Source organism: Mycteria americana, chromosome 22 (genome assembly GCF_035582795.1).
Source record: "Mycteria americana isolate JAX WOST 10 ecotype Jacksonville Zoo and Gardens chromosome 22, USCA_MyAme_1.0, whole genome shotgun sequence".
Classification (NCBI taxonomy): Eukaryota; Metazoa; Chordata; class Aves; order Ciconiiformes; family Ciconiidae; genus Mycteria; species Mycteria americana.
The window spans coordinates 6116535-6142916 of record NC_134386.1 but is presented as its reverse complement, the minus strand read 5'-3'; the positions used below and the strand labels follow the sequence as shown (position 1 = coordinate 6142916).

Below are 26382 nucleotides of genomic sequence, written 5' to 3'. Positions count from 1 at the left end.
CTCCCTGTCCCGCTGCCGTCCCACACACTGAAAGCTGTGTGAACCACCCCAAAACGCGACACTGCAGCCAGGGTCCACCCCAGCGCTCCAGGCTGGGAACAGAAGCCAGCCCTGGGGCCAAGCACAGCTCCTGCACTGCCCTGCAAAGGGCCCAGGGAAGAGGTGAAGGGAGGCACTGCAGCCTCAGGAAACGAGGTGTGAATAAATGAGGACAGCAAGAGTCAGCCCTCAGAAATACTGCTGCTGGGTCAGGGGAAACTGAGAACGCAGGACAGGTCGGAGGGGAGCCCCCACACCGCATCACCGGGCACCGCAATCGCTAACCACGACATTCACTCAGACAGAGAGGAACCCACTTCTTGGCCAACCAGTTTTATTATTCAAGTCCAAAGATAAAGCAGTTAGATACTCACACTTGCAGCAGCTAGTTAAACAGGAGGCACGACCCTTTAATCAGCGGTGCTGAAAGCAGGCGATGGGGACAGGTACCGTCAGCAGCTCAGGACCGCCTGCTGCCAGGCGCACACCTCCCCAGCGAACACGGCGGCCAGAGCACAAAGCAACACAGGAGCGAGGCACGCCGGTTCCTCCTGCGCCCCCGAAAGCACTGCAGGTCCTCCTTCACACTCAGTTTACAGAAATTAGTGTTCTCCTCTCCAGAGGCGGGTGATGCCGTCACGAACGCGGCTGGAAACAGCAGGTAACAAGCCCTTCGGGGCAAGAGAAGTGCTCAGCCCCCACAGGCGGCTCCCGATTGCAGCTGTGCCCGGTGAGAGCAACCAGCTTGTAAACCCAGCGCATCCAACTCGCTTACAGCTGCCCAGCACTGAGCCTGCGTTAAAGCATTCGCCCTGGCAACAGCCGTAGAAATAACAGTCGACATTCACCCACACGAAACATCAGGGAGCACCATTTTCCAGCTACCGGCATAAAGTCTTAAAACAGCATTAAGGGCTTGACCGATTTGCTACCGCTCTGGCTGATGCTCAGATCAGCGTGGCGTTTCCCTTACCAAGAGCCCATGGGTGATGCAGTCTCATAGCTGCAACTCATATATATTTCATAATGTTTCCTTTCTCTTGCTGCAGAACAGTGCTTACCCTCGCTGCGGTCAGCTCCAAACCCTGCTCTCTCAGCTTGGCCAGAACGAAAACGTAGCGTTGTTCTCGGCAGCATGAATACATGTATTTGCAAATACATTTTTCAAGGCTAGTGTAAATAAATTCACATTCGCCCCACAGCAGCATGTCCTTCATTACAGGTCAGGAAGGGGCTCTGCTCTGCTCCCAAATCGTAACACGCTGTTGCTGCAAATCAAGGCCGGCAGGATGCAGCCAGCTTGGAAGCCCTCTCCTACATCTTGCTTTGCTTCACTTGAAGTGGTTAGAAGTAAAAATCGATCGATTTAAAACACGGACATAATCACTTCACCGTTCTTTGGTACAGACATTGGCCACAATAACCAACTGGGACATTTGACACCACAAGCACATGGCACACTTCGAATTTAAGAGGTGCTTGAAATCTCTTTTTTGCTATGTAAAAACAGAAAAAAAAAAAAAAAAAAAAAAAGGAAATGCTTCCAAAGAGCCACTCGCCAGCCACGTGCCCAGAATTTCTGCTGCTTTTTAAACACACACCATATTCGTCATTAATTTTATCCTTTGAGAGTCCAACTGGAAAACCCCAGCTATCGCTTCCGCTCGCCTTTTTGTGTCCTTTTCTTCTCCTTCTCCTTCCGCTCCTGCTTGGCTAGCTTATCCTTCTCTCGCTGGAGTTTATCTTGCTCTTTTTTCTTCTGGAACTCATCTCGCAGCAGCTCCCGTTCCAGCTTCCTGGCATTCAAGACATCCTCCACGTTTGTGTTTCGGAACAACGCTGGCGGTGTGTTAAGGGCAGACAACGCTCTGGCTGAAGCCGCACAGCTTCTGCTCTGCAGCCATATTTTGGAGCTCTAAACTAGAAACTGGCCTTATTCTACCTCCCCCTTCACCTTCTGACTCCCGCTTCTGCTTCCTCACCAAGCAGGTAAGGAATTTGGGAATAAGAAATGAGGAACGGAGAAAGAAAAAGGAATATCTCTCTGTTTTTCTAAATAGAGAAGTGATGTAAGAGTAAATGCACACTCCCTAGGAAAGGATTTTTCCGAGAAAAATCAAGTTGTCTACCAGTTCTAACAAATATGTAAAAAAATTTGTAAAACCTCTACAAACCTAAGAAGAAGAAAACCAGTACATGTGGTACAGCTTCCTCAAGTGGATTCACTACAGCTGTGTGTACGACATGTACATTTTTCCATATACATACACATACGTATATGTACGTAGCTGCAGACACTGGGATTGCAGCTGACGTCCCCGGGACAGGGAGCTGGCCGCCCGCGGGTGCAAGGCATTCCCTCTAGCTCCCCAACGGTCCCGGCTAATGGGACGGGAACGGTGCCGCGCAGCGCTGCCTGGGGCAGCTCTGCCCGCCCCACCGGCCATGGAGGAAGGCTGCAGATGCGGGAAGAGATGAGGCAGCTCACACCAAGGATCCCCACAGTCTCGTGTCCTCTCTCCTGCAGCGACTAGTGGCAAATGCTTTGGGAAGAGCATCAGAAAGAGCGAGTGGGTGTCTCCTCCACTGTCTCTTCCTCCTAACCAACAGTAATGTAGGGACAAGAATAATTTCGGTTTCACTTTTTAGTTATGTGATAAAAAACTGCTTCCATCTTAAACCTGCCCGCTGGTGAGCTCAAGGAATGTCCCAAATTATTGTGTTGAGAAAAACATGGGATAATTGGTCACCATTAAAGTTCAGCTGCACCACAGCCTCAAGAGTTCCACGATAGCTTTGTTTCTGTTGCACTTGTAGTCATTCCCGATATGATTTACCTCTCTGGACACCAGTTAGCATTAAGCTGATGTTCTGGGAGAGTTATCCTTATTAATAGCATGTTCTGTGAAGCTTCAGAGAGGGTGGAAGAGGGAGGGAAGGAGGGAGGGAACAGAGGACAGAAAAGAGAATGACAGGACCAGTCTCAGCTGTGCACATGGGGCAGGGAGCAGATGGACCTCTAACTTTCATTACGAGCAAGGTCAGGCTACATGAAAAGAAAAACGAATCACCAAACTTAAGAGGTGGCCCTAAAGAAACAGTATCAACACAGACAAGGAAGGATGGGAAACTCACCGTGGAAGCTGCCTTCCTTCCAAAAACCCTGGGTCCCTGAGAACTCAAAGGATACATTTTTCTGATCCAATATTTACTGCTGTCGCAATCGATCCATCCTGTTCATCCTCACCAGTGAGAGAATTAAGGAAATATGGACATCAGTAATGAACTTGTGCCTCTATACACTCACACTTAACTCAAAACATGTCAAATAACAATTTTATCAAGCCACAAGGAAGAAGCTAAACACTCATGCAAAGACCAGGCAAGCGCAAAACCCCACGTTCAGCTCCCTCCTGCTGCTCGAGTGCCAGGAACAATTCCCTCCTATTCAACTTTGCTCTTCAAGGAAGAACTTGTTCTTCAGCACTACGAAGAATTAACTTTAAACTCTCCCACTCTACACATATTCTCTCTAAAAAGGATCTTTTCAGCAGATTTCTCATCAGAAAGCAAGAGAGAAATTCAGTATGTTGACTACCATGCACAGAGTTACCAGGAGGTGATTTACTCCTCTTCTGCAACACACCTGGATTGGGCAAACCTTACCCAGCCAAGCAGGTGTTGGTGGGGAGTGTGGAAATGGCGGAGAAACATCCTCAAAGGAGCGTCTGCTCGTGGCACTCCACAAACTAGGAGCTTCCATGCTTTTTTCCATGGAAGTTATTTTATCATGGAGAAGGAAGACTGAAAAGTTTCTCCAATGCTCCCCACTAGACACTGCAAAGCTGGAAGGGTGTTGTTTTAGGAGATTTTTAATAAACATTGTCCTTCAAAGCACTGAGTCCCAACTGGGTCAGGAAAAGGATATTCCTCCTCATCCGTCACGTTGGCATACTGGGCCAGGAGGGCAGCTTTCCTTTGCTTCTCTTCCTGGGAGACCTCCTTTGGCTTCACCACAATCTTGGCCTGCTTCTCCATCATGCTGGCGATGGCTTGGACCTCATCTGGCAAGGAGAAGAGTCAGCGCATCAGTCAGTCCCTGCAGATATGGCCATGAAGTCCCAGCTGACAGATGCCACCCGCTGCTGCTTCCTACATCTGCAGTCCCCAAAAGGCACCGTCCCGCTGTCACAGGCTGTGTCCTGCCTGCAGGGAGGCAGCTGTCGCTGGGGACAAGTGCACCGAGCTAAAGGGAGAAGTCTCACCCCAAAATATCCCCCCACCCTCCCCCCACGAGCCTTCTCACTAGTGGTGCTGTCAACGCAGCGAGCCGGCCATTTTTGGGAATTCAGTCTGAGGACTGAGAGAGCAGGAGCTGCTGAAGAGCCACCGAAGGGATGGCTCAGGCCAGCACAGCGTCTGATGCGGTGATGTGACACCGGCTTCTCCTCGCGAGCAGGAATTCCCCCGTGCTGCGCACAGCCACGATCAGACGCTATTTTTCCTGGAGCAAGGGACGTTTCACAATGAAACCTTGAAACTGGTAAGACTCTTGCTAATGAAAATCCATTTTACTCCAAATTGCATTATCTTCTGGTTAAAAGCAGCTAAATACGTTTAACTACGTACTTAAAACCACATCAAACAAATTCTGAAAACCTGAAGAGGCTGACCAGTTTAATACTCTTTCTTTTCTACCTACCTACGGACACGAACAGCTGATTTACCTTTTAACACTGAAGTTCTGCTGCCCGTTTCTTAAAAGGACATTTGGGTTTTGACACCAAATTTTTTTAGTTTGTTAATAACTTATCCTCAGGACTCTGTTAGTGTAAGGCGATATTGACTTCATTGGGGATTTATCCTTTTATGGAACCACAGTGAATTAAATCCTTGCACTTCTAACAACCTAGACACATACTGCTGCCTTCTTTCTGTGACGAGTAAGAAAAATCCCTGCGGGTAACCAATGGCATGAGCAGGAGGAGCCCAGCAGCAGCTCCAGCAATTCCAATCACTTGTCCCCACAAGACGAATTTATTTTATTTAATGCACAGAATAGCGTAACTTTTCCCTATCCCCAGCCAAAGGCAAAGTTAGGCCAAGGACAGGGTTCAATGAATTTTTGGGGAATGCCACTGAACGCGTGGGTCAGCTGCCTCATCTGTAAAGAGGAGATGAGTGATATTTGTGAAATGCTGAGATTTAGACAAGAAAAGCGCTATATAAATGCAGGCCTCACGATAAGGGCTCACTGGGAGAACTATTTCCAGAATGCCATCAGTCAGTGACAATAGTCTGTTTGCAACCAGAACCAACAAAAAAAAGCAAAGCAAACAAAAAGCAGGATTTAGCCAAAAGGGATGTTACATTGTCACGGGCTACGGTTAGGTCCGTGCAGTTGGAAGATTATTAATTGATCCATGCAGTATGCTTAAACCAGCAAAATCTTTCCAGCGTATGACTTCATTGTACTCCAGAGCTCTGCTCAATGACCAGAACAAGCCTCCCCTGATGAACAAGAACAAGACAGAGGTCTTCACTCCCGAGCCAGCAGCTGAAGACAAGGGATGAATTCAGAGAGGGTACAAAGAAACGGTGGGACTATATACGTGACTGGGAAAGGAGCAGCATTAGTATAGCAGCACCAGCCTCACACAGCTTCCCCCCCTACAAGCTTTTATGGAAAAAAAAGGACGGTTTTAAGAGAAGATTTTAAACAAGGAAAATAAGGATGCTTTCCTGATGTGTACTGGGGTGAGCAGCAGCAGAAGGGACAGCACAGCTCTCCACGGGTGCAGTTGTAGTTGTGTAACACCACCTGCTTTCCAAACGAGCATAAACTGAAGTAGCATAGGCATTTTATACTGTAATAACTGCATCTACCATCAGAGTGCTAGCTGCCATTGCTACATTGTTAGCACTGAACAGAGAGAAAGCCCTAGGTGTTTTGTGAAAGGAAATTGAAAAAATCCTGCAGAAGAAAAAAAAAAAACCAACCCACACTTTTCCTCTTTTCCTCTGCAGGATTATAAACCCAAAGAGCAGCAGAATGCTAGGGACAGCCAAAAGTGAAACTACTCATCCTCATTTCATATTTCAAGACAAAACAGTAAATAAGCAGCAATGGCAATGAGAAGCAAGTCACATCTGCAAACATATTAGCAGCGTTTATTTTAACTCCTAACAGGACGAACACCCAGTTCTCATCATGGAAAGGCCCTGCAAATTACTCATACCACAAGGAAGGCACACCGAGCAGCGACACTACCTTCTTTTTTCTCTTTGGCGTCAACAATCTGAGATTCAGACCACTTCTCGACTACTTCCCTGCAAACATCGTTTAAGAGATCTTCTTCCTAGTAAGGGAAAAGAGACTTCTCAGTCTTGGAACAAAGTTGGTCTGCTTTAAACAAGCATGAATCAGATATGAAAAGTACCAGCTGCAAAGAATCTGAACACCCAGCAATAAGCTCAAGCGATACAGCTTTTCGCACAAAATCTACTCATTAAATGCACATACGGGACTTTTGTTAACCTGGGATGATACAAGTCATGCGATGCACTTACTTGTTGACACAGCTCAGGACTAGAGAATGCCTTGACCCACCAGGCAAACACAAGGTGTCAAGGCTGCCATCCAACAGCTCTGCACCACGCCAGGCGATGCCAAATCACCACAGCAGTTTACTTTTTCACATGATACAGCTCTAACGACACACACTGTTTTCACAGTGGCTGGCTCTCTAGGTGCAACAGCCCTACAAACACCAAAGGCAATCGGGGTATCTTCGCTCTAGAAATCTACTGCCCAGCATCGTCCCTCTTCTTGAGCAAGGCTGCAGAGAAGCTACACAAAGGCCACCTCCAAGCCAATCTCACTAAAGCAAATAAATGAGACTGGATAAAATATGGGTCAGGGCCAGTAGAGAGCTGAAACCACTTTGGTGGTACTGAGAGACCATCTCCTCCCACCAGCAGGGATATTCTTGTCCCCCTTAACCTGTCTGGAGCATTAAACACAATCTAGAGGTGGCCATGGAATGCATTCACACTGTTGTTCGTTACTGAGGGAGACAGGAAACGCACCCAACCAGCAACAGGGCGGCGTTCCCATCGCCAGATCCTTCACTTGTGGAGCTCCACCATGACTAGCTCTCTCCCCAGTGCCTATGTACAGCTTCTCAGGGGACTGATCAACACCATAATTCAAGTTCCAGCGGTAGACAGGGGACACACTACTCTACCACATCTCAGCACATGCGGTCACAGCATTTCTGCAAGAATTGCCCAATCTGTGAGTTCAGACTACAGAAGCTGAATCCAGGCAAGAAACACGATCCTGATAAAAAAGAAAAGTATTTTGAAGAGTTACAGCCAGGAGCACTTCACTGGGAAGATGTATGTGTACAACGGGCAGGAAGTTTCAATATTTTTGTATTTATTTTGCTCATTAATCCTAAATTGGGTTTGCCCACAGCTTAGGAAAAACCAGCAGCAGAGAGGCAGAAGGGCTTGAGGAGAGCTGATACCAAACAGAAACTAGCTGGCCAGGGACACCTGAGGAACAAGCCAGCTGGGACTGGGACATCCCCTTCCCCTGCACCTTGGCAGGTCTGGCCAGTGCATTGCAGCTGTTAATGCTCAGGCTAGATCCAGCACTGCCTGCAAATCCTTGCGGTCATCCTGCTCTCCTGGGGCAGCAGCACTGCACTCAAGCAGGGACAAATCAGGCAGCAAAGCAATGGTGACCTCTTACTAGAGCTGTTCTGCCAGCCCTGACCATCGCCTACCCTGCCTATGCCAAAAGCTAGCTCTGAGAGGCAGAAAACCTGATAAACTCTGCCTAGAAAAGAATTTCTTATATAGGTGTGTAGGAACCAGACCTTCACTGTCTGCCCCTTTCTCCACCTTTCACAGCCAGGCGTGCAGTAATGGGCATTTCAAAGATGAGCGCAACAAACCCCTGCACACAGACTTCCTGCCAAAAAGACACCAAGTTCACGATCCTCATCTTGAAAACTTGAGCACTAGGTACCTAAAAAAAGCACCTTCAAGTTCCAGGACAGACCGTCACTGAAAACGTTACCCATCCAGCAGAGCAAAGCTCACCTGCATGGGGGACAGCAAAGAAGTTGAGTTCTCCACAGCTGTGGGACAGACGAGGAGATAAAAACATACACAAAAATCTCTCCGCCTTTTGCTCCAATACAAATAAAGAGCAAATCAGAATAAAGTCCTCCCACCCCGAGCCTACAACAGCTAAGCACAAATTTCTGCATGTAACAGGCAGATGGCAGGAGAACTGACACACAGCGGTACCACCACACAAAGCGGCCGAGCACCGAGATCATGAGCGCAGTTCAGAGCCGTACACACAACTGAACAAGGTCCCTGGGCTGGGGAGGAGACGCTACAAGGACAAACACACGGGATATTCAAGGTGATCTGCAAACAGAGAAACAGCAGAAGGACGAAGGGTTTGCAATTCCCACCGACATCAGACTCCGTTTTAAGAAGTCAGCATGCCTTTAACGAGAGTAGATCCAGAGGACAGGATGATGCCTAATCTGCTCAGGTCGGGTATAAGAATGGGTGGTTTAAGTCTGGAAGAACCCACTGACCCTGCTCCCACCGGGAGAAGACACTGAGATCCTCACAGGAACACAGGCTGGATGAGCAGACCAGCAACGAGGATGATGTGCACGGAAACACCATTTCAAGTGCCAGTCAGAGGGACCCTTCCAGCCCTCAGACACACAGTAAGTCATGAAAACATAATGAAAATCGGCATGCTTCAAGGACACGGAAGACATGACAGGTTTTAAGTGCCAGAAACACTCATAGTAAAAGGATCCTCCTCAACAGATGGGCTCCCCTGAGTACAGGGAATACTGGCCCACTGGAATCAAGGCTGGCCAAACGATAAGCAACTTTATATAAAGCTAGGAGAGAAGGCTGGGAGAGACATATTCCCTGGGTGCCTGGTTTCAGTGTGCAGGAGGAAGAAAATCAGGGAAGTGATGATAAAGGAATGGCAGCAAGCGGGAAGGAAAATGAACGGCAGAAGACTAACAATGACGGCAGAGACCTACGCAACCTTCTAATGAGTGTTTGAACAATAAGAAACAAACTGGGTATTTGTGTATCAGTAGAGCAGGCCTATGAGGGGAGAAGAACACAAAAGTGAGACGTTCTAGCGATCCCAGAAACGATGGGAAAACAGCCTTGGAGCTGGAGAAAGGAAGAAACGAAAGACCGAGATGACAGCCCATGAATGGACACAAATGAAGAACAGAAAAGAAACATGATGGCAGCCTGGGTGAAACTAAACCGTTACGGAAAGAAGCAAAGAGAAGTTCTGCCACGCAGTGCAGGCCGTTTGCTGTAGCACCCTTCCATCTCACTGCGGTCTGGATGCAGAGCTCTGGCAGAGCACTGACCTCTGTGCCTCTGCGAGACTCGCTTCCCACATATAAGAGCAAACACTGCTAATAGTGGTGGAGTACAGAAAGCTGAGGGTGCCACCACCAAATATCTTCACCTAGTAGTCCCCAAACAAACAAGAAATGATGTTGTTTTAGAGGTCAGTAAATACAGAGAAAAATTAACCATGTAAAATACAAGTGAGCAGGATTCTGTCTGGTTTAAAGAGAAGAACTGAACAGAAATAGATCTCGGTTCTAAGTTCCTTGATTTGAAATGGTTACGTCTGAATAAACTCAGGGAACTAATGCACGACATTGTCAGGACTGAGGAACCACAGACACGAGTGCAGAGGTCGCCTGAAATTTATTTTTGTGAGGCTTGTCAAAAACAAACAAAAAAACAACCTGGAATTTGTGACTAGAACAAAGAGAAAAGGCTTGGCAAGAAAGGCCCCAAATTAACCAAATGAAAGGTTGTTTCAAAAGTCAATACAGAAGTAAGCATAGAGTCTACAAAAAGAAAAAAATGCACTGACTAAAAAAAGTAATTAAAAAGTTTGAGGGTTCAAGAGGCAAAAAGATTTTAAAAGAATTGCAGAAACATCAAACTGAGTTCGAAACTGCAAACGAAGCAAAAGTCAGCTGCAACCGTGACACAAAAAACAAAATGAAGAGAAGACACGGGGCTGTGGTGCAACACGTACAGGATAAAGACAGCCCAGAACTCGATGAATAGGAAAACCCCGCACCGGTTCTCAAACCAGGCAGCAGCGCATGAGAAGGGTAACTCAGCACTAAAGAGAAAAGGGAAAATATCAGAACGTAACGCAGCCCGCTGCGGGGCAAGGGACAGCCACCGCGCTACGTACCTCCAGAGCTCGGAAAGAGCACGCACAGCGAAACGCGAGGCCCACCCCAGGCTTGCGAGTCTGCAACCGGCATGGTCAAGGATCAGACACGGGCTCTGCCTTTGGTGATGAAATGAAACAAGTCTGGTAATTACAGGCAAGTTAATTAACCTCAGCTATTTTAGAACAGCATTTTCCAAAGACATTTTGCTCTGCCCCTAACGCCAGCAGGATGCACTGTTTGCTTCTCCTATTATTTTAGGCACAAACCTACACTGCCACAGTTACCCTTCTTTTAGAAACTACCTTACTGCTGGTGCCCCAGGGTGGGGAAGGGATGGTGGAAGGCAGTGAAGAGGTGCTCTGTCTTTTAGGAAAAGCAATTTAAAATGGCATGCAGTCAGTGAACGGAAGGAATTACATGATGCAGTCACCTATGATAACAAAAAGCTGATTGTAGCCACCAAGCCCCTTGGGGTTTTGTGCTCCTATACAGACATTTTGGGAGGCTGGCAAATCAGCAATAGCCATTGAGCAGACTGTTAATCAACAGCAGCGCGCACTTACTATTTAACATTTTACAGTACAAAACATCCATTTATGCAACATCCTGAGATACAGATACTGTAACAATCCTACAGCCCCCAAAGAAGATAACTATTGAAGAGAAATTCTTTCCTGCGCTCTCCTAACTTTCTCCCAGAAATCTGGCAGGGGAGAGGCGAGCACTGCCCATCCCCGAGAGCTCCAGCCTCTGCCCACGCACGGCTGGCAGCGCAGTTAATCTCTGTCCCAGCTGGGAGACGGACTCCAGCTCCAGCCTGATCCAAGGGCCTGACTCCTGGAAGACAACACCGTGCTGTGAGGAATGAGATCTGCCGGAGGAACGACGACCATCTAACACAGCTATCGTTTAGCTGTTCTAAAGGATTTGTCGTTAAACATCGCCCCTTCAACCGCACTCGGGCACTACCAGAAAGCCACGCAGCTCACAGGCTAAACCCCGTGCCCTCCACAGAGATAAGGCGCGACCCTTTTCTTCCCCCACGCGAACAGCCACGCTCCACAGCGGCTGCCAAAGTTTCCGATCAGCCTCAAAACTGGCACAAAGCCCCTCCCCGACAAACAAAAACCCCCAAATAAACTCCGAACACCTGAAGGGGCCAGAAAGACCCCCGGAGGGTCCAGAAACGCCTCCGGAGGTGCTGGGGACCCTCTGGGGAAGGCGATTATCCACCCGAAGGCTTCACGGGAGCGATGCCCGCGTGTCCCCCGCGGCTCTCCACGCCAGCCCCCACGGAGCCTCCGGGCCCAGCGAGGCCGCGGCTGCCCGACGCCTCCTAGGGCTGTGCGTGAGCCCCGGCGGGGAGACAGAAAGCTCAGGGGCGCGGACCGGGCGGCGACACCCACCGAAACCAGCCCTCCCACCCCGGGAGGCTCGTCCCGCCCGGCGGTGAGAGGAACCCCACGACCCGTCCCTCACCAGGCAGGCGGCCAGGACACCGCGCAGCGCCTCCAGCCGCTCCTCATCGCTCTCCTCCTCGCGGAGCAGCCCCTGGATGTAGGCACCGTAAACGGCGCGGTCGAGGCCCAGCGCCTCCAGCCGCGCCGCCAGCCAGGCCGCGAAGCCGCCCGCCGCCTCCTCGCCGGGCGCCGCCATCTTGGAGCAGCAGCACCGCCGCCGCCACGCATGCGCACGCGGCCGCCCGCAGGGAGAGCGAGGGGGGCGCGACGGTGGCCGCGGAGGACAAAGTTGTGAAGGCAACGGCGGGAGAGCGGCGGTGCTCAGCGGATCAGCCCGTCCGTGCCCGCGGACAGAGAGCGGCGGTACCCAGCGGGGCGGCTCGCCGGTGCCCGCGGCCGCGCCCCGCTGCGCCGAGCGCCCCGCTCCTTCCCCTCAGGAGCGGCGAAGGCGCTGCGCCGGCTTCGCTAGGAGCGGCGCGTCCCTGCGCGGCCGCCGTAGCGCCGCCGTTAGGGGCGGAGCGGGCGGGAATTTAAACGGCGGCGGCGGCGGCGTCTCCCTGTCTGGGCGCCATGGCGGGCCCGGCCGCCCCCCGGCCTCTCCGCGGGAAGTCCTTCTACCTCGACCTGCCGAGCGGGCGGAGCGCCCGGGAGCTGGCGGAGGCCATCCGGCGCCTGGGCGGGGTGAGCGGCTGCGGCGGCTCCCGGGGCCTCCCCTCGCCCCGGCTCCCTCCCCGCTCCCGGGGCCGCCTGCGCCAGGTGACCGGCGGACTGAAGCGGCCCCGTCTCTGTTCTCGCTCCGTTTCTCCGTCTGCTCTTTTTTTAATTATTGTTTCCTTATTTTCCTGGTTCCTCCCCGTGCTGATTTGACATCGTAACGCATCCCCCCGGCTCCCCTTCCCGCTCCCCGGTGGGCCTCGCCTCACAGCCGGGGAGCCCCTCGGGGAAGGAGGCCGCCCTCCGTTGCCTGCCGCTTTCCTCCCCTCGCTGCACCCCGTCGCCTCCCCGCTGGCTCTTTCCAGGCCCCTCATGGGGCGCTGGGCGGCGTGGTCCAGCCCGAGTCTGCCCGTGAGCAGCTGCTACGAAAGCTGCCCGCTCGCTCCTGCCTTCTGGGCGGTGGCAACGGGTTGCCCGGTCCTGGCAGCACCTTCTGGGTGGTGGCAACTGGTTCTCTGGCCATGGGAGCACCTTCTGGGTGGTGGTAACAGGTTGTATGGTGATGGGAGCACCTTCCAGTAGATGCTAACTGGTTACCTGGTGGTGGGAGCGCCCTCCAGTCAGTGATAACTGGTTCCCTGGTCATGGGAGCACCTTCTGGTCGGTGATAACTGGTTGCCTGGTCGTGGGGACCACCTTCTGGGTGGTGGTAACTGGTTGCCTGGTTCCCCCTCATCCCTCACAACAGCCTGTGGCAGCTTAATTTTTTAGAGAAGTTGTGGGACTTTCAAATGTTTCTTGAAATTCAACATAGGGTAAAGTAGGGTAACGCCAGCCAAGTCTCTTTTGTCATGTAGCTGTGTGCTTTTCTCGTGGCTTTCCCAGAAAAGCTATCTGGAGCCTTCCCCCTGTGAAGCTGTTGTTTGGGTGGATCTGTATGGCATTCTTCGTGGCCTCTCCAGATTTCCTTGGTGCTGATATTGCTCACCAATTCCTTATATCCTCTCCCAAGACCCTTCAAAAAGTAGCATCACTTCAGTCACCCAGGCTGGAACTGAGGACAGGGGCTGTACCCAGCAGCTGGTTGTTCATCTCTTTCATCTTTCAGTTTTCTTATGACTCTTAAGTACAGTTTGATCCTGATAGTTGTTACTATTTATTTTCAGATTGTTTAATCTCTCTGTTTGAGGTGGATTTCTCATGTGCACCCCAAAACTTCCTTAGATCCTTCAGTGCTACACACCGCTGTAAAATCTTCATTTAGCTCTTGTCACTGCTGCATCTCTGCTGCCAGGATCATGTGTTGGCTGCATACGCATGTGGGGAAGCTGCCTTACACTTTTTTCTCTCTTTTTAATCACACCTTCACGCTGAACTTGCTGATTTCTTTCTGTCCTCCCCTGGGTGTGCCATCAACACTCAGGGATGCTCTCCTTCTCATAGCATCTCTTATTTAGCTGTGCACCTTCAAGTCTGAGAAACGCTTGCTCCCGGCAGTCAGTTATTTCTCTATGCAGCTGCCGCACTACTTGGAAATAATGTTAGCCTTTTGACTGTCCCTCTGGCTTCTTATTGGGCACCGTCTCGGGTCACTTCCCTCTCTGAAATGTGGTCCACCGGGAGTGGAGTTCTCATTCCTCTTGCTCCTGTGGAGATACTGAATCCAAGTGCACCATGGCCACCATCTGTAAAACAGCTCTTCAATAGTAATACCCAAACCCAGGCCCTTGTTCAGGACCACATTAAGAGCATTTTATGGCCTTGGACTTGCATGTGGTGTCCAGAGCTTAGCCTTGATGCAGGGCTGATGACAGAGCATTATTTGGACAGGGAGATTTTTATTTACTCTCTTCTGTGCTTGCAGCCCCCTTGGTCTCCTGTAACACGAGTCACCATTGCAGGGCAGCCTGCAGCGTCGCTTGTGGCACTTCACACAGGCGGGTCCAGGATCTCAGTCCACAGGGATTCTGTAACAGCAGAACTGGCTTGTTCAGCAGCCGCAATTTCAGACTGCTCTGATCTTTGGCTTCCTGTGGGCTTCATACCTGTCTTAGTGCCCCATGGCTGTCTGCCTTCTGCTGAGTTTCTGATAAGCCTACTGTTAGTATCCCAAATTTTGGTTTTCCACCTCTTCCTCAGACTTCTAGCTTCTATGCAAAGGGGTGTGAGTGTGTTTTGGCTTTCTAGTTCCCTGCTGTCCTGTTCTATGTGGAGCTGCTTGTTCCAGCTGTTCACTTTCTACTTCATTTTGTTAAAATGTGCTCTCTTCTCCTGAGAACAGAGCTCTTCCACACTGATGCATGACATCCAGGGCTGTTTTCTCACCTACTGTTTGTTTTTTTTCTGAAACCATTGTTTGAGTAGATAATGGTAGACAGCATCGTGGAAGTCTCAGTCTGACGGTTCTGGTGATTATTTGCAGTGTAGCTCTGGTGTGTGCGCTCTCTGCACGTCACAGAAGGATCTCCTCTCCTTCTGTGAGACAGCAGTAAGGACTGGAAGAAGGAACTACTTGTAGAGACTAGTACTTTCAGCTGCTCCTTATCTGTGTGTGGGATGAAGATAAAGGCAGTAGTTCTTGCTTAGCAGGACTCTTTCAGCTCAGAGTTGTTGGATGGCTTCAGAGCTGCTGTTCTGTCTCTTGCTGCAGGTGACTGAAAGCTTCCTAAGCAAAGAAGTCAGCTACGTGGTTTCCAGCAGCAAAGAAGCCAAACGGGACAAAGCCAGGACTCGGACTGAGAAGCGAAGCAACGTAACTTCAGAGGATGCGAAAGCCACGAGCCCAATGCCTTCTACGTCCAAAGGGAACCATACCAGACCTCACCAGAAGGCACCAGACACTGTAAGAGCTATAAAGGTTTAGGCCACCTCAACGTTTGTCCCAAGGGATCTATAGAGTAGAACCTGAGACCAGAGTTGGAAGGTAAAGTTGTTCCTGCCCTGAGCAAATACATTGTGCTTTTTTTCCCCCCCCCGGTCTGGCCATTCAAATTCGTACCGATGTTCCTCATGTCTGTGTATCGTTGTCTGCTCAAATGTGCATATCGCAGCTTTGAGCTAGTAAACAAAGAATATCTACTCAAATGGCAGAGGAAATAGAGGGCTTGGCTGGCTTCCCAACAGAACAGGCAATCTGTCCTGATGCAGAGGTGTGTCTAGAAAATCCAGAGAAATGTAAACAAGTTAAAACTGTTGCAGGCTCTGGATGCGCACTCACAGACACTGGTGGGGCAAGGCCATTGTAACTTGGGAGGAGATCTACAAGGGCAGCTTGCAAGAAGGGATTTCTCTAGGTCCTATTCACCCTGCCGGAGCTGGCCTTTCTGGTCAGTAGTGCTTGTGGCCAAAGCTCCAGTGTCCTGCATTGAATGCTGGTGTCTGCTGGAAGCTGTGACTGTGGGGAGAGCCTACTGCCCCGGTCTAGGCCACAGGCATCTCTGCCAGCTGGATCTGGACCGCCTGTGGGTGGGAAGCCTGGGCTGATGTCAGGGGTTTCACTCAGTCATGGTGTTTGTTCCCCTGTCCTTGCTCACAGCGTTATCCGTTTGTCTTACAAAAAGCTTAACTTATTTGCTGAAATCGTTGGCTTGCAAATGAGGCTCGGTTCCCAGGAAGGGCTAGCAAGGATGTTCCTAACCCCTGCCAGCATGTTGGAATGTGGCAGACAGAGTTCCTGAGCTAAGTTGCTACTTCCTCTTGGCTCACTCTGGAGTATTCGCTGTTGTTCAATAAAAGCCGAGCCTTGGCTGAACAGCTGCTTAGTGTAGATCTAATGGGTGCCCCTGCGGTTTGCATTCCCTGGAAATGCTCAGTCCTGCTGTCTTTGAGATGAAGTCTTGGCCAGACTCTTCTTCCCAGCAGAGAGCGGGTATCACTAGAAATCATTCTTAGTGGACAGCCATGCTGTACTCAGCTTGCCGCTGCCTGGTAGCTCTTTGCTTTATCGTAGTACTTGGCTTCTTTCTCTGCAGGCCCTGATCAGCAGGGGAAAGGAACTGCTGCAGAAGGCCATGAAGAATCAGGTAAGCAATGTGTGGATGGGCTTTTCTTTAGCTGGGTATGTCCAAAGTACTGCTGAGCAGTGCAGAACCAGCGCCAGCCACTTCTCCAGAGCCCCTGCCTGCTGAAGGGAGTGGATTCTGGGGCTGGTAAAGGTATGAGGCAGTTGCTTGTGGCTCTGCAGAATATTGTGTAGTGCTCCTGGGCACTGTTTTTCACAGAGCTGTCTCATCCATCCATGTTAAGTACTTCTAAGGCCTGTGCCAGTGATCTGGGTGCTCAACACAAGAGAATTATTAACACAAGACCCATTGTTAGGTGAATTTTTAGCCTAGAAAGAACTAAAGCCACATAGCTGGGGCAAAAGGCTCCCCTGCAGTCCTTTCACTAGTATCACAAGTGGTCAAAAGAATCTCAGTGCCCACTTAGAATCTCATGCTATAGCAGGGATTAAAAATTTGACCTAGATGCTACTGTTAATTTGGGGTAGATAAAGCATGAGTTCGAACCTTTTCTGCTGTGCCCTGATTTTAATAACAGCTACACAAAGGTCTGTCAATTGGGCAACAGGAAGATCTCTCCAAACTAGATTTAGAGCTGCATGTGCTCACACAGCCATCTCTGCTTTGAGCTGTACTTGCCAAACCTCTCTGTTTGTACAGGACACCTGCAGCGGCAGCAGTATCCTCGCCAACGCTCGCCTGTGGGGAGTCCAGATCTTGCACGTGGATGGTATCCTTCTCTGTAGGCTGAAATTTAGCTGTTGATAATTAGTGATTTTTGAGACAGGTGGAGCAGAAGTGATGTAATGAGTATGATATAGGACAAGGAAGAAATTGCGAGCAATAGCTGGTACTTGACTGATGCTGTCCTGGCCGTGGCTAGGTAGGTCTGCACTTCAAAAACCAGATGTCCTTGTACAGAACATGCTACTGTTATGTTTACAATAGCAAACACTAGATATGTTGTAATATACTGAAGCTGTAATATTAGAAAATGTTAATAGCTTGGTCAGTGCATTAATTTGTTCCAAAAAGACCATTTTTACTAATTGACCGGGAAGTACAGATCATGATAATGGCAGGATTTGGTCATTTTTAATTAGGAAGTGCTGATGTTTGAGGACCTGTGCTGGAAGGCGCTTCCCGTCTCAGTGATGAATGGGGGGGGTGATGGGAAAGGCAGATGGTGAAACTCTGATTCTAATAATAGGTCTGGAGTAAAAGGTTCCTGAGTGTCCAATGACAGTGACATACAGCCGTGGCTGAGCTTGTCTGGATGCGTGATGGAGGCTCTCGCTGCTAGTACACGTTCCTGAGCAGCCAGCTCTGCTGATCCGCTCGGTGTTGCAAGCCTGTCAGGGCTTTCAAATGTCAGGGTCTGGTCTGTGTGCTGCAGAATTCCTAACAGTGTCTCATTTCTGCAGAGACTTAAAGCCAGCCTCCAGCTCTGCTAAAGAGCAAAATGGGGTGCTGCCCCTCAAAGCACTCTTTCTTGGCTGCTTCTTGGGCAAATTAACTGTGTAGTGGTGATGCTCTGCCTGGTGATGGCAGGCTCAGGTGCTTCGTGCTTTTCCGCGGTGCGGATGGGGAGTTATGCTTGTGCTGCAGTCGGTGGAGGGGAACAGCTCACCTTCTTTTGTTGAGCTATGGCTCTTTGACATCCCACCTGTGCAGAAATGTTGTCATACGCTCAACAGCTGCTGTGTGCCGTCTCGGGAGCAAGGAAACAGTGCCAGAAGACAGAGGTAACTGACCTAAAGCCAGCCCAATTTGAGGTGCTTGGGATCCCTAAGTAGCTGTAAGCAATCATTCTAGCTCCTCTAGTGCTACTGGGCTTGTAAGCAGGATGATCTCCTAGGTTTTCATCCAACACTGAGCAATCTGGTGCTTCTGTTTATTGATGGAGATGTCAAAATTCAAAGAATTTTTCCTTTTATAAAGTGTGGGTAAAACCAGATGAGAATGAGGCAGCTATTAGTTATCAACCTCATCTGTAGCACAGCTAATACTGATTTTGACTTGCAAGGGATTAAGGCTAAAATGAAGATAATATGCAGCTAGTACACTGGCTTTCTGAAGTATTTTTTTAACGCATTGGAGAGGTCAGTGAGAAGGTGGGGCATAAGATCAGAGTGGCAGCCTGTATATTGTATTTAAAGTAACTCTAGGTAACTTGGGAGACAAAATATCAGGGGGAGGTGATATAGTCTCTGATGCAGGAGCTCTGAAGTGGTGGGTGAGACTGCTGTAATCTTGCTTTGCTGCTCTGGGATCAGTAATTACAGTTCTGCCTGTGCTGGTTCCCATACTAAATATGTCACTTTTTCCTTTAGGCAAAATGCTTTGCATCCGGATCAAAAATTTGCAAAGGTAGGCCTGGAAGCTCTGCTCCTATTTACACTCAGATGCAGAGCTGCTTGAAGAAGCCTTGTTTAGAATTTGAAAATCCATCTGAAACTTCAGCAATCCAAAACATGCTAACTGTTAAGGCAGTTTCTCTTGAATGGATTTTGTAACTCCTTGTCTGAGTCTAGCTGCAGCCTCCTAATACAGCTAAGGATGTTATGCCTTTGATTTCAGGCAGTGTTTTTAAAAATCCCATAAACCGTTTGCAGCGCAGCTCCCAGAATCCCGAGGCACCTGAGAGCTGTGTTGCTGGCACCGCACGTTGAATCCACTGGCTCAAACGAAGTTTCGAAGAATAATGCATCCTACAGAGGAGAGCGTGTTCCTCACAACCCACTCACTTCTGTTAGGCTGAAATGTACTGCTGAGACACCAATCTAGGGATAACACTTCCAGAGGAGGAGGGAGGGGGGAAAAACCAGGTTCTCATCTGCAATTAGACAAGACTCAATTGTGGTACTGAGATTGGCACCGGTGACATAAGTTAATGACTTGTTTGACTTCGCTTGTTGGAGAGTGAGTGCCCAGTAATATCTCAGAGCAGGCTCCAACCTGGATTCTGTGTGTGACACTTGGAAGATTATTTTCCAGTTTGGGAGGGGAGGTGGTGAAAAAAGGCTCAAAGCTGTTGGATAAGGCAGATTGTCTGCTGCAAGCTCAGAGCTCTTCGTTGTGGCACACTCTGAACCTTGCCTGGGGACTTGTGGTGACAGCTGAACCGTTTGTCACTGTTCAGCACTCTGCCGTGAGAGCTCAGGACCTGTGCACCAGTCTGAGTTTTATCTAGGGCCCTAAACATGGCCTTGCTTTCAGAAGTGCTAAGCATTTGGCAGCATTTACATGGAAAAATTGATCCTGTACTTAAATAGCTACTTTAGTGACGTAACAGCACATTTGATGCAAGCTCAGGATGAGGGTCGAGGAACTAACTGGTGAGGATGGGTGGACTCAGCCTTTCTGGAGGATGAGGTTAAAATTTCTTTGGAGAAAATAGCATTCAGTGCCAGGCTTGCAAGAAAACAAAACACCTCGCCCTTCAGAGGCAATAAGGGAGGCACGAGAGGCTTGGTTTCAGGGTCAGGCAGATGCCCTGTGGGAACACCTTGGTGTTCATTTGTTTCTTAACCGGATCTGTACTCAGATTTCCACACCGAGCATAATGTTACCACTTGCGAGTTGAACATACCTGCGAGACAGGAGGGACCTGGCAGCCTCTTCTCCCAGCCTGGCTCTGAAAACCTCTTCCCTGAATGCACAGCTGAAGCTTTCTTCTGCTCCCTTAATAAATATTATGCCTCTTGTAGGAAGCATAGCTGCTGTTTGCCCTCCTTGGGGACCAAGCAAAGGCCAGATATTGCTCTTTAGTGGTGTTCTCGTGCCAGGCTTGGCTATGCAGCATGTTGGTTTGTCTCCAGCAGCTCTTACTGCTTTGACTTAACCATCCTGGCCTGAGCCATTCTGAACTCCAGGCTGTTGGGTAAAGGTAGAGGGAGAAAAAGGTGCTGGAAGGGTTGATGCAGAGCTCTGTGCTTGTGCAGCTGCTGCTGCAATTTGTTTCTTATAAACTTGTCACTTGTGCTTGATGGCATGTTACATTGAGGATGTGTGACAGTTTTTAGGATTTGAGTCGGAATTGGAGGCTTGGGCTTAGGCCACTGGCTAATAAGACTGAGTAGACATTAAAGATGCAAGGGGCTTAGCTGGATGGTCTTTCAAAGGTGGAAACAGTCCACGGTTGGGCTGCCTCTGGGGTTTGGTCACCCTACTGAATACTGTGGAGGTGAGGGGTGTTGTATGTTACCCAAAGAGCTGTTTTGGCTGCACTTAGCCATCGCTTGGCATTCACAGGTGTCAGAAGTACTGGTGAGCGTGGCTCTGTAGCCCAGTTCTGTTGGGAAATTAATGAATAAGTAGGGAATTTGGTCAGGGCAACTTCTAACCAGCTTTCTTTCTAGCAGGAAAATTGAAGCCCCCTTTTCTGAAGGTTGAAGACCAGAGCAGGTAAATGAGGTTTTTCTAAACATCACAGCCAAACTATATTAAAACCTCAGGGGCTTCCAGGGAGGGAATCCTTTACCTGTTTTATTTGCACATGGGGCAGTGAATATTCTGTCCACAAGGCAGAGTGTGGCTTCTCTGTTACACGCTGGGAAGTTGACACTCTCCTGGAGGGAGGCAAATGGACTTTAGAGAAACAAACTGGGTGGCTTATATGTCAAGGGGGGAAAAAAGGTGTTAAACGAGACTTGACAACTGAGTTTACTTCTTTGCTCGGATTCCGTGTTTGATCCTTGGTGGGTCACTTAATCTGCTTGAGCCCTCTGAAATGAGGAAGGAGATTGAAACACATGAGGTCAGGGCCTGTAACTTGATTACAGTATCCAGCACAAGGGGATCTGATCTTGGTGGTGTTTCTAACAACTCTGTAACTCTAACGGTATCGAGAGTGCTAATTAATTATTCTGAAGACAACATTTAAGGCAGCTGCAGAGTCAAATATGAGGTTTTACATGCTGCATGCAATAAAGTGTGAAGAGAGATGTCTTCTGGGAACCAAAACCTTCCCATGCTGCTCTGTAGCTGAAAATACTGCACTGGCTGCTGCTGATGTGCCTTGGGGGCAAAAGGTGGGGTTTTAGCTGAGCCGGCAAGCCTGCCTTCTGTCCAAAACATCCCCCCCATCAGTGCCACTACTGAGAATCAGGTTTAGTACTTCCAGTGAGAAATGGGAAATCTCTGGAACAGCCAAATGAAAGGACAGCGATGGCCAGTATCCCATCATAAATGAGACAGCACCTTGAGCCCCTCTGAGGGAGGGACAGCTCTCACCATGCTATCACTGCCAGAAGTCTGATGTCCTGGTCTGCTGCTTTCAGGCAATTCCGGCCCTTCCACCACCAGTTCAAAAGCTTTCCTGACCTGAACTTCCAGGCACCCAAAAGCTCCAGCCCGTTTGAGCCTCTGAAAAGCCTCTCGAATTCTTGCAGAGCCAGGTACGTTGTAGCTCCTTCTGTGCAAGTTTTTAACCCAACTCCTCTGCTAACTGCTGCCCTGCTGGTTCCTGGGATTTAGAGAATCACTTGTCTTCTAGATGGAGGTGAAAGGAGCCCTGTTCTGGGTTAAACAGCTGTAGCTCAAAGGCAGCAGTACCTCCCTGGCCCTTACGCAGGCAGCTGGGTACCTGCTGATGCTGTCAAGTGAGGGCAGGGAAGATCTTTGCTGTTACCTTGCAGGCATGTGGAAGGCTGTCTGATGCGCAGCGAGGGGGAGAAGAGCCCCCAGTCCACACCGGTCACTGTGCCAAAGAAAAAGAGGGGATTTTGTGAGTGCTGCCAAGAGACCTTTGAAGAGCTGCAGAAGGTAAAGGCTCCCCTGGGACCTGGTTCCTTGCAAAAGTTAGGGGGGCCACTCACTGGCTTCATTAATCATGATGTGCCTGTTAACAGTACGAACCCTTTTGGAAGGAAGGCAGATTGCTACACGTACAGCCTTCATGGCATCTCATAGGATCAGCCTTGTAGATGAAAGCCATAGTATATCTGTGCTCTGACCTCCTGGTCTGGGCAAACAATGGTTTTGAAGATTGGAGCACGACATGCTCATCTCTGGGGCTAGGAGAGCCTCAAGGATCATCCTGTTATCTGATCTGTAAGGTGGGAAGCCTATTTCACAGCACCTGGGGGCACAGGCTGATTAAAAAGGTGGGGAGAAGTTGGGGGTTTTTTATCTCCTGGAAGATGCCAAACAATGTGGCTTTCAGAGCCCAGCCTTTAGTGATAGACAGTACGTATTTGGAGTCTGCATTTTTACTAGCTGCTGGGGAAAGCAGTAGGCAGCTGTTAGATATAGACACAACCTCCTCATCAGCAGGTGTCTATGGGAACAGAATACTCGCTGTAAGCAACCGGGGGTAACAGCGTTGCCTACGTTTCCCAAATCTGCTTCCAAACAATGGCTCTATCTGGTGAAAAGGCTGTTTGCCCTCCAGTCCGTTAGTCTGTTCCAGTCTGTGGGAAGTGGCTGTTACTGCAGATTTCCCTCCTGTGAAAGGATAAGTGTTGCTAACAGAGCCTCTACCACCTTCCAGCACCTCCAGAGCCCCCAGCACAAGCGGTTTGCACTGGACGACTCGCAGTATGCCCCTGTGGATCGTGTCATCTCGCAGCTCACCAACAACTTTGTGGAGCAGTCGGCCAAGTAAGTCTTTGAATTTGGTAAGTCCTGGAGCCGAAAAGCAGCGTGGTGCTGCATGGCACGCTCACAGGAACAGGGCCCGAGTCTTCGTGCTGGTACTGGTTCCTAGCTCATGCCCTGTGCCAAGGAGTCAGCCAGCAGGAAGCAGAGGGCTGTGGCTGACTGCAGGATCAACCTGGCACCTGCCAGGCAAGGTTTAGATGAGCCGTGGAAGATGTTCTTGCGTTTCCGTGGCTTCTCTGCTTCAGGGAACTCCTTGTAGACTTCTAGTGCCTCTTAAACTGGAAAGGGCAGCTGAGCCCATCTCTTCTATTCTCATGTCTGATGCAAACCCCACTGCTCTGGTAGCACTCCTGTGCCAGGGCCCTGGGCTGTTGAGAAGGCTGAGAGATCCCTCATGCTGCCCGTCTCCTCTGCCAGCAGCAGTATCACTGCTGAGCCTCACTGGTCTAAAATTTCTTAGTGCCTCCTAAGCAAGGGCTTAAAACATCCTGCACTGCAGAAAATGTTTCATCTTGCTGGGGGGAGGGTGTTGCTAGGCCTAGAGAGAGTGAGCATTAACTGATGGTTCTTCTCAGGGTGCTGCGGTCCCGCCTGACAGATGAGTGCTTAGTGCCTCAAGCACAAGTTGCTGGAGGAATTGAGATGCTGACAGCAGAGCTGGGAAAGGAAAGGCAGCAGCCTGAGCTGGGTGCTGTGGAACTGTTAATTGATACAGAGTATGATCGTGGCCTGAAGACCAAAGGATGTTCCCCTTGCCTGCCCAGGGACAGGGTCAGTAGCCCCAGAGAAGGAGAGGGGTTGTCAGAGAACTGCTCTCTGGGGCTGCCTGTTGGAGCAGGACTCACCAGAGGGGTCTGTGCTGCGCGTGGCACCACGGAGGGGTCTGCGGTGGGGGATGCAGATTTAGGCTTGGCTCCTGACCTGGGCTGGGGGACTTGCGTAGCGGCCACTCATGTTGGAGAGGCAATTGCTTCTTCATCTGAACCTCATAAACAGCAAGTGCTTGAGTCTATCAGCCATCTTCCACAAGCACTGCCTGTCTCCAGGAAACGCCAGCTCTCCTCCAGACAGAGCACCCAGGTGGGAAAGAAGCCCAGACTGGAGCTGGGTGGTGGCCTCTCTCCATATAAGCAGGCAAACCCAGCGGATGGTGGGATGGGTGTGCAGGGTGCAGGACAGATGTCTGAGCCAGGCTTGCCCCTAAGCACAAAGCTCTCCAACCAACCTTGTAGCTCCCCTGGTTTGGACCTGTGCCCCTGTGGGAACCCTGGGGACCCTGCATCACAGCTGGGTTCCCTTGAAGCTGTGTCTGTGGGCTTTGATCCCGCAGAGGCTGCTGCAGGCAGCACTGTCGGTGAGCGTGGCTGGAGCAAAGCAAACACGAGTTCCCAAGGGAAGCAGCTTGGAGGGGAGAATGAAAACACACCCAGGAATGTGAACAGTCCTGATCTGGAGAGCATGGTGAGCAAGACCAGCTGTCCTACTGGCCAGTTGCCCTCTCCAAAACTGCCGGTGGCCGAAGCCAGATGCTGCTCGCTCTGTGTCAGAGCAGCAGAAAAAATAGCACCTGAACTACCTGACCTCCCAGGCCACAGCAGAGAGTGGGCTCCATGCCCTGGGCTCCTTCAGCCTCTTCCACATAAGGCACAGGCTGATCACAACTTCAGCAAAAGTTCTTCCGAGTCAGACTGGGATGTCCAGCTGCTCTCCACACTGTCGGGTGTCCAGGATGGCAGGATTCAGTCTGTGGACAGGGACTTGCTCCTAAGGACACATGTCAATGTGAGGGACAGTGGGTATGAGTCTCAGCTCTGCTCAGTCCTGAAGCAGAAGTCAGAGCTTGCCTGGGCAGGCAAAGAGGACAAGAACTGCCGGAACTGCTGCACAGAGACCAAAGGAGCCCCTTTCCCCATATTTGAGACCTTTTTTGGCAGCTGGACTAGTTAAAACCACCTCCTGGCTGTTCTCTGGGCCCTTAGTGGGAGCTGTGAAGCAGCTGGGAAAGGGATTTAACAAGCCGACCAGGAGGTACAGCCGAGAGCTGGAGTGAGGACTGTCAGCTGCACAGTGGTCCCCAGGCACCGCAGACAACCTGCACAGCGCTCCTGTGGGGAACTGATGGGCGATGTCCTGGTCTCACTGTCCTGGGCTGCGAGAGGGGCTGGGATCTTCCCTCCTCTCTGCTGGTAATGTTTAGAGCCAATAGTTTCCTTCTTGAACTCCTCCCTGGGCTGCTGACAAGATGGTCTTTGGAAGCCTCTCTTCAGCAGGAATATGCTCTCTGCCCTTCCAGATTGAGAGCATGGCCTGTTCCTCCTCTCACCCAGTCCTTGGAGGTGCAGAGGCAGTGGAGAGGAGGGCCTTGGGGGCAAGATCTGTGTTCTTCACGTGGTTTGGGGTTTTGTTGGATGTCTTTGAGTGTTTACAGATGTTTGTAACTGGTACTAAGTTGCTGCGGGTTTTTTTAGCAAACTTTTAAACTTTTAAATAAAATGGAAGATGAGATCCTGCTCTGCTGTATGCTGGGTGAAACTTCTTTGATGGCCTTAAGCACAGCAAACTCGAAATTGCGTGAAACGTCCATCTAGGGGCTAGGTGGTGACTGGGCAGAAGCCTTGCTGAAAAGGATCTGGGGGTGATGGTGGGCACCAGGCTGAACATGGGGCAGCAGTGGCTCTGGTCGTATGACACCGCCCCACACGTGGTTTGCCCTAGGAGTGTGGTCAGCAGGCTGTGGGAAGCTGCTGTACCCAGTGCAGGGGCGGCCGGCCACGTGTGGGGTGGCCCCAGGTAAAGAGGGACGTGGAGAAACTGGAGAGCGGTCATGGGAGACTATTGACCTCGCCTGGGTGTGGGGCCAAGGCGAGGAGATGGGCTGGGCTAGCCTTGCCTGGAGGAGGCTGAGGGGTGTCTAAAAGCAGGCTGCCACTTCTTGAAGGGCAGTTCCAAGTAGGATAGAGCCAAGCTTTCAGTGGTGCCAGGTGTCCCAGACTAGGGCTTCCAAAGGTGCAGGCTGGGAAAGGGAAAGGCTTCCTGCCCAGGAGGGTGGGACAGCCCTGGGCCTGACGCAGAGCAGTGGGGTCTGTCTGTCCTTGGAGATTTTCAAGCCCTGAGTGAAGGACAAGCATCCGCCTTCTTCCAAGGCTTGAAGCAAAGCCCTGAGCAGCTGGATAAGGTAGCCCTGCTGTGAGCAGGAGGCTGGACGTGAGACTTTAGAGGTTCCTCCTGAGCTAAATCATTCTCCAGTGCAACAGCTGAGCTCCAGCTCTTCTCTACCTGCTGAAGAAGCTGTACAGGTTATGAGGGGCTGAGCAAAGCTGCTGCAGGAGCGGAACCACACCAAGC

The 26382-nt window shown here is 50.3% G+C and overlaps 2 protein-coding genes across 4 annotated transcripts; one reads left to right on the top strand and one right to left on the bottom strand.

Moving 5' to 3' along the window:
- Positions 1-356: 356 nt before the first annotated feature.
- CCDC43 (coiled-coil domain containing 43) lies at positions 357-12016 on the bottom strand. Its single transcript, XM_075522693.1, has 5 exons — positions 11799-12016; positions 6311-6398; positions 3968-4103; positions 3230-3288; positions 357-1878 (listed from the first exon to the last, which is right to left on the bottom strand). Exons 1-5 carry the CDS (start codon positions 11973-11975, stop codon positions 1691-1693), a joined length of 648 nt encoding a protein of 215 aa, XP_075378808.1. The 5' UTR covers positions 11976-12016; the 3' UTR covers positions 357-1690.
- DBF4B (DBF4B-CDC7 kinase regulatory subunit) lies at positions 11984-25541 on the top strand. 3 transcript variants are annotated; one of them, XM_075522687.1, is made up of 11 exons: positions 11984-12460; positions 15084-15275; positions 16405-16455; positions 17095-17164; positions 18109-18179; positions 18768-18804; positions 20799-20841; positions 21717-21833; positions 22074-22200; positions 22928-23037; positions 23613-25541. In XM_075522687.1, the coding sequence occupies exons 1-11, from the start codon at positions 12350-12352 to the stop codon at positions 24982-24984; spliced, it is 2301 nt and encodes a 766-aa protein (XP_075378802.1). In that variant the 5' UTR covers positions 11984-12349; the 3' UTR covers positions 24985-25541. The 3 variants fall into 3 exon arrangements, with proteins under 3 accessions (XP_075378802.1, XP_075378801.1, XP_075378804.1); XM_075522686.1 differs by having other exon boundaries at positions 20796-20841; XM_075522689.1 differs by lacking the exon at positions 11984-12460 and having other exon boundaries at positions 15263-15356; positions 20796-20841.
- Positions 25542-26382: the final 841 nt, after the last annotated feature.